The sequence below is a fragment of the Vitis vinifera genome, chromosome 4 (genome assembly GCF_030704535.1).
Source record: "Vitis vinifera cultivar Pinot Noir 40024 chromosome 4, ASM3070453v1".
Classification (NCBI taxonomy): domain Eukaryota; kingdom Viridiplantae; phylum Streptophyta; class Magnoliopsida; order Vitales; family Vitaceae; genus Vitis; species Vitis vinifera.
In genome coordinates, this window is record NC_081808.1 from 24,167,374 (window position 1) to 24,178,678 (window position 11,305).

General features: G+C 36.9%; 1 protein-coding gene across 2 annotated transcripts; it reads left to right on the forward strand.

Annotated features, from left to right (window-relative positions):
- The first annotated feature begins 1,826 nt into the window (after positions 1-1,826).
- On the forward strand, positions 1,827-10,056 carry LOC100247276 (WD repeat-containing protein YMR102C). 2 transcript variants are annotated; one of them, XM_010651104.3, is made up of 8 exons: positions 1,827-1,955; positions 5,343-7,184; positions 7,298-7,388; positions 7,527-7,684; positions 7,778-7,829; positions 7,914-7,993; positions 8,085-8,178; positions 9,089-10,056. In XM_010651104.3, the coding sequence occupies exons 2-8, from the start codon at positions 6,195-6,197 to the stop codon at positions 9,646-9,648; spliced, it is 2,025 nt and encodes a 674-aa protein (XP_010649406.1). In that variant the 5' UTR covers positions 1,827-1,955; positions 5,343-6,194; the 3' UTR covers positions 9,649-10,056. The 2 variants fall into 2 exon arrangements, with proteins under 2 accessions (XP_010649406.1, XP_010649405.1); XM_010651103.3 differs by lacking the exon at positions 1,827-1,955 and adding an exon at positions 4,159-5,176.
- Positions 10,057-11,305: the final 1,249 nt, after the last annotated feature.

Here is an 11,305-nt window from a genome sequence, read left to right on the forward strand (position 1 = left end):
GGGTACCGCCTCGATACAAAATCACCAGCAGCAAACCAACAAAGTCGCGATACAAAAGCACTGGTACAAAAGAGCTTTCGAAGTTTTTTTTTCTCAGAAAAGCAAAGGGCGTAGAAAAAGCAGTAAGAAGAAAGACTCTCAAGAGAATGCAGTAGGAAAAAATACAAAAAGAGGTACAGTACCCTATTTATAGCAGGACAGCCCCTCGGAAAGCCAAACCAACAGCCATATTATCATTGAAACGACATATTGTCTGGGGATACGCAGGGTCGGCGGCTCGTCATAAAAGCCTTTTTGGCTTCCGCACCCCCACTCGCCACGTGGCCCAGTCAGACGAAGGGACTTCTTCAGTTTTCAAAAGCCAGTTATTTTTAACCCGCCCATTTTTTGGGCAAAATAGGCAAGTTAAAAAGGGGGGCAATGTAGGGACCCCTCCCCTTGGGAAACACGTGGCACGCAGCTCATAGTGACGCGTGGCACGTGTTATCAGCCGGACCATCATTATCCGGATTCCCCTAAGGATATGCATGGTGTAGACATCCTATCCGGACCGCCTCAAGGAAAGGCAAACGACGTTTCATCTTCTCCTATCCAAGGAAGAGCAAACGACGCTGGCAGAGCGTACACATCCGGATAGTCTCCACAACACATCCGGATAGTCAGCATGAGCCATCCGGATATAAATCTTCTGGATGGTCAATTAAAGTAAAGCGAGTCTTACACGCAATCACAACAAGCAGCCATGGCCCACATCCCATCACCTGCAGAATGAGAAGACAAGAGGAAGTGACAGCAAGTCACTTCCCACGATCATTCTGCATAATCGCTTCCCACGATCTCTGACGGCCGCATCACCTACCATAGTCTCTGACAGCCATTCATAGGATGATAGTGCTCCTACTAACACCTATTGTCATCATCACAACAGAAAAGATCTCCTCACCATTAATGAGAGGAACAGTACCCCTGAAGCTGGATATATATACCATCGCACAAAGAAGAAAGGGGATCTCCTGGTAACCTCTTGATACCTAGAAAAAGGCCAACTGATTTATATATCTCTTTCTCACCATGGCTAACAAAACCATCGGAGGGTGCGTCCGGACACCCTGTCCGGATGCCTTTTGCAGGTGCAACCACTGAATCAAGAACCCCTTGTGTGTTGAGAATCACGTGTCCATCCATATAGCAGCAACGTGGACCATCGGATACGCGAGGCGACAACACTTCTTAGATGTAAAGATGGCCTAAAGGTTGTCTTTCAATGAAAATGAAAGATATTGGTCACAATATTTGAGAGCCAAACCAGAAAATAAGAAGATTGCCCATATAATTAATCTATAAAGTACATACTCCCATGACAAGCTTGCATGCGTTCTTAAGCCATCACTAAAAGCAAAAATATGTGTCTCTGTGTGAGTGTGTGTGTGTCTGATTAAGGTTGTTGGAAAGGAGGGTGTGGCTGGAAGAAATCTAAACAATGGAGACACCTAATTGTAAAAGTTGTAAAGGAATTCATTAAGAAATGTAAAGGGCACAAGTGCAATAAGGCATGTATAAAATAAAAAGATACTGTGACAGTATAATAAAGGTAAGGCTCCAAGGGATTGAGATTTGGATTAAAAATAAGGGAGTGCAACTTTTGGCTTTAAATGAGAGGAAATCGAGAGAAGATCGAGCGGAGATATGCCCCTTAACAACTAGGGACCAAGTGATGCTTAGGTGGTTATTTGGCTACTGACCTGTCCTCAAAAGTTTCCTTATTTTATATTCCATTAATATACGTATATCAGTAAGTTGAATTTAGCTGTGACCACAGACGACTTTGTATTATCATCATCATCATCATCATCCCCATCATCATTTCTCCTCCTCTTCTTTCTTCCTAATATGCAGCACACATATATATTCTTCCCACAACTTGCTTTTCAGAGACATTGTGACTTTGCTTGGAGGTCAGTTTTCATTCCCTTTTCTCTTCTATGGGAAACTTGCTTACATTTCTTTCACTAGAATTTTGTTATTTCATGTGGGAATCTGTGTGCTTTCTTGATGATCTCTAGTGGTGGGGGTTTCTGTTTCTTGCTGCTTATCTTTTCATTATCATTTGCTTAGACTTTGGTCTCATCATGATGACTTGATTTTATAGCTTTCCCATGTTCGTTTTGGATTTCTTTTCCTTTTCTTTTCTTTTCTTTTTTGATATATGCTAGTGTTTGGATTGCCAGTCATATCCATCATTAAACCGCATGAATGCCTATGATTATAGACCTCTCTCTCTCGCTAGCACTACTGACCTAAGTTTTTTTTGCTTAATTTGTTTTATTTTCCATTCACCTATGTGCTTGTTTGTTTGTCGAGAAAATAAAGGAAAGAAAAGAAAATAAATCTGAAAAATTAAAATTTTGCTATAATTTGTGGCCTCATGCACATCTCTTGATTTTTCCCACAATACATTATTGATTAGAATAGCAACACCAATAATTGACCAGTGATACCAATTATGGATGATTTTATATGCTGCACCACTTGCATCACAAGTGGGAAAATTTCAGCCTCTGATTTTGGAAATGAAACTTTAGAAAAAAAAAAAAAAATTCAACTTTTTAGTGATATCTCTTTGCTATTTTGATTCCTGACATCAATTTTTTTTTTCTAATTTATTTAAGAATTTGCTTATTTTTTAGTTAAATTTAGGAAACAAAAACTTTGAGCTATAATGATACATAGTAAGGAAAACCATTTTCTATGGGTGTTTCCATGGATGGGGAGCATTGAAATTCTCATTCCTCTCCAAGTTTCCTGGCACAAAGCTCAAAAACCAGGAGGCCTTATGGAATATTTTCTATCCTAAGTAATAATATTTATATCAGTGCATGTGGCATTGTTTCTTATGCCACATTCTTAAGCATAGTCGTGTTTTCTTAACAAAAAAAATATTTTTATATAAAATTTATAATAAAAAAAATCATTTTTTTTATAAAAGAATTTTAAAATTTTACTAAATGTTTATAAAGAAATAATTTTCAAATATTAAAAATGTTTCTAATTCTTTAAAATTATTTTTACATAGATATTATCTTTATAAAAAAATTAAGACTTTATTACAAATAATATTGTAATTAACATGGTTATAAATCTTTTATAAAAATAATTTATTTCACCCACTTTAAAACTATTATTGAGAAATTCATTTCACTTCTAGTCTATTTTTTCCATTATTTTTTTTTAATTTTGTGGTGCAATTTATTTAATATACTACATTAAATATTTAAATATAAAAAATAAAATCATTTTCACATTCAAGGTATTTAATAAAATTTAATATTTATTATTTAATGATTTAAATTGATTTTAAGTTAAATTATATTTAAATTATTAATTTAAAAATTATTTTTAAATCATATATATTTATTTTTATAAATTATAATTAAGGTAAAAAAATATCTGAGTAATAGTAGAAATAGTGAAATAATAAAATAACTCGTTAGGAGAAATGAGAGTTAGTAAAAAGACAAAATAAAATCCAAAAGATCTGTTCAAAAGAGGCGTAGGAGTGTTATTCACGCGCTTAGAAAGTGCGCGTGTGGATAGTGATGACTCGGTGAGGCAAGAGTGGACTTCACGGTCGTCCGTACTCTGAAGTTCTCAACGTGTGAGGCGATCAGCCATGCTCTTGTCTCGCATTAGTACACGCGCTCATGAGGCTCTTGTGAGTAAAGGTCTATGCAGGCGAGTGATGTTACATTACAACTTACAGTACAGCACACCTTGTTACCAATCATCCCATGGGTGAAAGATTTAACATTTTAACCCAATAAGATGATATGGAAACTAGGAATAGAGATGATGGAAAAAGGGCAGAGGTCAAGGCGAACCAGATAGTGAGGGAGGTCAGAGGTGGGAAGGGACCCACCATGATCACCTCACAGGTCACAACAACCATAACAGTGGCCTCTAGACTGTGACACTAGGCTTCTTCTTCTTTGTCTCTTTGTTTTATTTTTATAATTTTTATTATAATAATAAAAATTTTGGAAGATACTGCTTCTATTATTCGATCCATGGTCCATTCTTGAAAATCACAGTCACTGGACTATGATCCATCTTATCGTCTCTCTCACATCACTTTACATTCCAATCACAATCTCTTTCTCCTTCTCTCTCTCTCTCTATTTCTCTTTCTATATGTTCTTTCACCTCCAACACACAAACCAATCTCACCATCTTTCAACTCTGGCACACCCTCCACTTGTCCGTACGATTCCACGCTTCTGTTTCTGTTCTCTTCTGTTGCCTCTCTTCCGAAAAAACCCCAAATGTAATGTGAAGATTCTGAGTTTCTTTCTACCTTTGCGTTAAAGAACAAAGCTGGAATTCGAGTCACGTGAGTTTCTTCTTTTGGTTCTTGAATCGTATTAACACTTTTGGAAACCAAAATAAATAAGAAAAGAACGAAAGGGAAAAGAGGTAGCTTTGGGTTTCGTTTTGGTGTTTAATTCTCTGCAAATTTTCAAATGGGTATGAAAGCTCCGTGTGAATGAGAATGGAAACAGGGGCATCAGAGGCAGAGCTCCTTTTATGGCCATTGCAAATGGTAGTTGGGTGGCACACATGATACTCGTACATATATGTATCATATGTTGCAATACACACAAATGTATTCAGTTCCAAACTTGGGAATCCAAAGCCACCCAGAATCAACCCAAAAAATGAACCATCTCTGCTCTGGATTATCCGCCAACAGCAAACCCACAAATCCGGAAATATGTAATTTTGTTGTAAAAAACAAAAAGGACCCAGATTCAGAATCAGAGCTGAGCGCTTGGTTAGAGGCTTTAATGGTGGTGGGAGGACCCCAGTAGACACGTGGTGGTGTTAATTAAGGGATTCTGAAACGACAGATAGCTTTCACTAGGTGAGGCTATCACTCTCTCTACACTCTGGCAGGAGCAGCTACGCCGTTGTAGGGTACCATACTAGTAGTAGTAGTAGTCACAGCCTGTATGGTTCGTTTTCCACTTTATATTTCTCGTAATTCGCCATTAATGCGTTTAGAAAATTGCTTCAGAAAGCGTATCACTGAGTCTGTACGGTCCCAATGCACTCCTATATATCTATGAAACCATTACTTTATGCGTTCTGAACCCTCCGCCAATTGGTGAAAGATTTTCAGGTTTGTGTTTCAATTTCTTGAATTGGGCTTCTGAAATTTGTGTCAATTTTGGATTTTCTTAATCGGGTTTGCGGGATTTGATTGGTTGAGGTTAGGTTTGACGTGGGAATTTGGTTAGTTAATTGGATTTGTTGTTGAAATCTTTGCTCAATCACTTGTGTTGCAGAGATTAAGTTAAAGAAGTTATTGAGATTTTGGAGAAACCAAAAGAGTTTGCAAAAGAAGCACAACACTAGCGTCTTGTTTCCCGGGCCGCGCCGCTCGTGTTTGTCGCTCGTGCGCTGCAAAATCTTCACCGAAACCCAGATCTCGAGAGCCCCTACATTACGGCTTCAGTTGATGAGGTGTTAGGGGGTGCGCAGCTTTACAATTCTGCACACCCCTCCTCTTTGTTCTTCTCCATCACCTTTCCTTTCTCCGCCATTTTCTCCCTGCAATGCCAACCCTTCAATTTATAGTGGGTTCAATGCAGAGCACTTGGAGGTGTTGAGGTGTTGTGGCTTTGTTTTTATATGTGTTTATGCGTGAACTTTGACCTTTGGAGGTGTTGCACAAGCCACAATCATAGGGGGGTCGGTAATTGTGTTGAATTGTGCTGTTGCTTTGCATTGAAATCGAGGTACAGTCTTCGAACCTTGAAGCTTTGGTCTCTGTTTCCGGCATTTGATTATTCTGCGATTTCTGGGTCTTGGGTATTCTTTTTATATCTGTATTGGGATCCCAATTGGAGCTTTAGAATATGCCAAGAACGCTAGTCATTGCTATTGTCATGAGATTATTGGTTCTTCATGGTTAGTTCCTCGTTCCCACCCCTGCATTTGAAAACCCATTTTTTATTTCTATATTTAGTTTAATTGCTTGCTGTGGGTGGCGTCTTGTTTTTTGGCTTATTTAGTGAGTGAAACTCGGTCCGTGAATTGGGGTTTGGATGGGATATAAAGGGTTCTGAGTGTTGAATGATACATAGGGGTGGTGATAGGAGATTGGTTTTTGATGTGGAATATTGGTACTGAAAGACATGTTGAGGTCTGATGAGGGAGAAGATGATGTGTTCTTTGATTCTATGGATCACCTGTCATGTGAAGAGTCTGTTCGTGCTAAAGAGGAGTTAGGCTGTGGTAAGTTGGATTATGAAATTTGGAGGAATGAGCCACGGAGTGTTAGGGAAAGAAGGGAAAGTTTTCTACGCGGAATGGGGTTTGTTGAATTTGTTCCTGAGCATGACAAGCCCTTTGGAGACCCTCCAGAGATGGTGGAATTGGGAAGGATTACAGAATGCAGCGGAGCAGTCTCGAGTTCTTCGGTTTCATCGATTAATTGTACAGAGGAAAATTCAGTTTGTAGCGGAAGAGAAGGGGATGTTGGAGCCAATTGTATGGTTGATGCATTGAACCAACAGCAGTCAGAGAAACAGAATATAGATTTTGAGGGGGAGACTCGGGGGCTTTTGCCTTCTGCCCAAGAGTTTGAATGTAATGAAGGGCAGGCTTGTGTAGAAGGATGCAAGAATCTTGGTATGGATAAGAAAACAAGGAGTTGGTGGAAACGCTTCATAAGCAAGAGGAAAGGAAGAGATGCTGCCTCTGCATCTCAGGTTTCAAAGCAAACTTCTGAAACACCCAAGATAAATCAAATGAAGGTGAGGCAAAACAAGAAGAGGTGCATGGAATTCACTGCACTCTGTATTGGACAAGAGATTCAAGCTCACAAGGGCTTCATCTGGACGATGAAGTTTAGTCCAGATGGCCAGTATCTGGCCAGTGGTGGTGAAGATGGCGTGGTTCGCATATGGTGTGTTACATCAACAGATGCCTCTTGCAAATATCTTACCACCGAAGGTAATTTTGGTTGTGAAGTTAAAGACGGCAAGTCCAGTTTTGGGAGGAAAAAGCCAAGTTATGCTCCAGTTGTTATCCCTGATAAGATTTTTCAGATTGAGGAGTCGCCACTGCAAGAGTTCCATGGCCATGCCAGTGATGTCTTGGATCTGGCTTGGTCCAAATCTAATGTGAGTTAATCCAGCTGAAACTTTACAATTTTGTGTTACAGAATTATCTTTGTATTTAAACCTTTTTTTTGGGTCCATGTTGAATCTAATGCTAAACTTACTTTTGGTTGCAGTCTCTCCTTTCCTCTTCCATGGATAAAACTGTTCGGTTATGGCAAGTGGGGCATGACGAATGTCTTAATGTTTTCAGACACAATAACTATGGTAAGTATAATAAGATTCAAATGTTACATCTTCCTATTTCAGTATTTTTCGTACTTGTTTTTGTTTTCATGACTATTTGAAATGGTTCCTTATGTGAAGACTGGAATATAATTTGGTTTCCTTTTTGGATGTAACCAGTGACATGCATTCAGTTCAATCCTGTTGATGACAATTATTTCATAAGCGGTTCCATAGATGGAAAAGTTCGAATTTGGGGAGTGTCAGAGAGGCGAGTTGTTGATTGGGCTGATGTTCGAGATGTGATAACGGCTATATGTTACCAGCCAGATGGAAAAGTATAATTCTGAGTTAGTGATCTCACCATGAATTGCATTGCTGTTATTTTTGTTGGCATGGTGCTTATATTTTGTATTCTTATATGCAAACAGGGCTTCATAGTTGGTTCTGTAACTGGCACTTGCTGCTTTTACAATGCATCAGGTATGTGCAGAGTCATTAATTTATATCAAAGGTCAATAGTTCTTTTTCCCCTATAGCACCCTAAATTTGTTTATGGTGTTACAGGCAACCATCTTCAGCTGGATGCAAAGGTAAACTTCCATGGTAGAAAGAAAACCTCTGGCAACAAGATTACTGGCATACAGGTTTTGCACATGAAGCCCTTATTATTGTAAATATTATGCTCGCTTAATTTCAGTAATATATTGACATAAGAGTGTCTTCCTATCCTTGCAGTTTTCACAGGAAGAATCTCAAAAAGTTATGATAACTTCTGAAGATTCCAAGCTTCGGATTCTTGATGGGATTGATGTTGTCTACAAATACAAAGGTATGCATCCTTTCTCCTTAGTGGAGTTCTGTTTTGTTTCCTTTTCAGTCATGTCATATTTCGGTACTTTTAACTCTAGGAATGTTCCATAAATGCAAGTCAGCGAATATCATAATATTAAGATCAGATCTCAGGACTGTTTGCTTTGCAACATTGCAAGTCATTTCCTGGTTTCCGATTTTCTGGATTTCAATGGACCTTCTGACTAGTTATTTTCAACCACTCTTTAGAGACCATTTAGGCATATGTAGTCAGCTGGCTATGAAACAAAAACTGCAATGTACATAAATATGACTCATATTTTGGGTTCTTAGTTCTTTCCTTTTGACTTTAGGTGGGCACGAAATCTCTAACATGGTCATAAGTATGCGTTTACCTTCATAAATGCCTTGAAACATGGTTAGAAGTATTGACTTTGCAGCTCGGTTATCTCATAACTGAATAAAACATTATTCAGTTTGTCTCATGTGCATGTATACTAGAATTTCTCACAGTAATCATGAAACGATCCACCCTATTTAGTAATTTACTCTTATACATTGCATCTGAATACCTTGAAAATATCACTGAGCTTCAAGTAATATTGCTTTTCTGTAAGCCTTTACAGCTGTAATCAATGGATGAACATCGTCAGCATTTACCTTTATGCATGATCTCTTATTCTTGGTTATCAATGCCGTAGTTCTCATTTTTATAATATGCATATTACGCATACAGTGTATCTGAGCTCATTTGATTAAATAACAAGGTTTTGACAAACTTGCATTGCTTTAACCTATGCTTAGAAGGTTGAGTTCTAATAACACTTAGCTTTATACACGCGTTTTTCTTCATTCTTGGCTATCAATTAAATATTTGGTGAACATGCTGAAATATTTGTTAATATTTGATTGTTTATTGAATATCACAGGGCTTCGAAAGTCAGGAAGTCAGATGTCAGCTTCATTTACTTCAACTGGGAGACATATAGTCTCAGTTGGGGAGGACTCTCGTGTGTATGTGTGGAACTATGATGGCTTTTGTTCCCAGTCATCTAAACAAATGAAATCTGTCCAGTCCTGTGAGCATTTCTTCTTTGAAGGTGTCTCTGTTGCAATACCTTGGTCAGACACTGGAGCGGAGAAGAAGGGCTTAGGTAGTGACAGTCTCCGGCAAAGTCCGCCGACACAGGACCACCTAGAGGCTACTTCCTGGATCAGAGATTCCGAACGGTTTTCTCTTGGTAATTGGTTCTCCATGGATGGCTCATGTAGAGGTGGAGCAACATGGCCTGAGGAGAAACTTCCCCTATGGGGTGCACCAGAACATGATCATCACCATCATGACCATCAGCAGCAGCAACAACACAACGATGTCCAGAACCATAATCACCTAGCTCTTTCTGAGGCGTGGGGCTTAGTGATTGCTACAGCAGGTTGGGATGGAACAATCAGGACATTCCACAACTACGGATTGCCAGTCAGGCTTTAGATTTGCATGGATCACATGGTGACTCAGAATCAGGGGACGTATAAAGTTGACAATGTGATATGCATGCAATTGCGAGCATTGTCATTTGTCGATGAAGGTCATATGCTAGGAAGCTATGAAGTTTAGCAGATGTAAATGTGTCCATGGTGTCTAGTTCTTGATATCAGCCTGTATCTTCCTGTCCCAAGCATATTCAAATTTGGGCAAAAGATAATCTAGTCTTTGCCCTCCTTTTTTAGTTTCTCGTTCATTTAAGTCATCAGGCTCGAGCAGCCCAGATAGTGGATGCTGGCCATGATATTTTCATTTTTCTGTGAGTAATACCTAATTTTTGACAAACAGAAAGGAGAAATACAGAAGGTGATTCAAAGAAATGGCATTGAATTCTTGTGCTACTCTCTGCTTCCATTGCCTGCTCGTCTTATACTCGGTTGTTGCTTGAATAAGTAATTTATTTGACAGCTTTGTACTTTGTTTTTTGAGATGGTCGTTTTACCAAATCCTTTGCATGTCACAAGCTGCAAGCAAGACTGCAAGAGAGAGTGTTAAACTTTTTTACTCCTAATCTCCTTGTAACTGCTGATCGCCCTTGAACAGACTATAGTTTTGATTTCCTATCTTTTCATTACTTATTTTCATTATTTGTAGTTAGATGATATTTTTTTTTTTTTTTACTTTTTTATATTATTTTATTTTTTTTACTTTTATTTTTGTAAAATTTTCAAGATTTAGATAAGGAAATAAAATATGTATTTTCATATGATGAATGAATAAAAATATAGCAAACGATAATAAAATATTCTTCCTATAAAAATATAAAAATGACAACTTTTGAAATAAATAAGTCAAATTCTAAGGTATTTGGTAAAACTTAATACTCATTATTTAATGATTTAAGTTGACTTTAAGTTAAATTATATTTGTTAACTAAAAACTTATTCTTTAATTCTTATTTTAAGTATTAAAATTATTTGATAAAATTAACTTAAAATTTATTATAAATATAAAATTAATATATTTATCCTCACAAATTATAATTAGGGTAAAGGAGATCAAAATAACAATAAAGGTTATGAAGTTAGTAAAAAATACCAGAAGGTAACTAGAGTAAATTATAATAATAAAAAAAAGTAACATAGAGATGTTGACTTAAAAATAAATTAATTATTTTTATTTATTACTTAAAATTATTTTTTATTTTAAGTCATACCATTAAATTGTTTTATCAAATATACTTACAGTGCGTTTGAGAGTCATTTTAGAAAACGGTTTTAATATTTTTAACACTTAAATAATAATTTTTTTAAAGTATTATAAATATTAAAAGTGTTTCATCAAATCACTATCACACGGATTCTTAACTTACTCAATGACTTATAAACTACCAAACACCTACTAAACTTATATTATTATATTTAGTGGTTTCCATATAAGAAAGAATTTATTATAATATTGAATGTATTTAAATTACTAATTATTTCCCAATTGGCTCTCAAGTAAATTAGTTGTGCTTACTCTATTCCTACTCAATTGAGGTTTCCGATTGGAATGAATATATTTACATAATTGTGATCATATCCTAATTCCTTTTAAGTTAGAATTAATATACCAATCCGAAATAGGATTCAAAATTCAAAATTCAAAATTGGAAGTTTCC

What these genes read in the sequence shown, in the direction of transcription:
- LOC100247276 (XM_010651104.3), top strand. Translation starts at nt 6,195, where the DNA reads ATGTTGAGGTCTGATGAGGGAGAAGATGATGTGTTCTTTGATTCTATG. An exon ending in TTTCAGACACAATAACTATG is followed by an intron (nt 7,389 to 7,526) that starts GTAAGTATAATA and finishes GGATGTAACCAG; the next exon opens with TGACATGCATTCAGTTCAAT. An exon ending in ACAAGATTACTGGCATACAG is followed by an intron (nt 7,994 to 8,084) that starts GTTTTGCACATG and finishes CTATCCTTGCAG; the next exon opens with TTTTCACAGGAAGAATCTCA.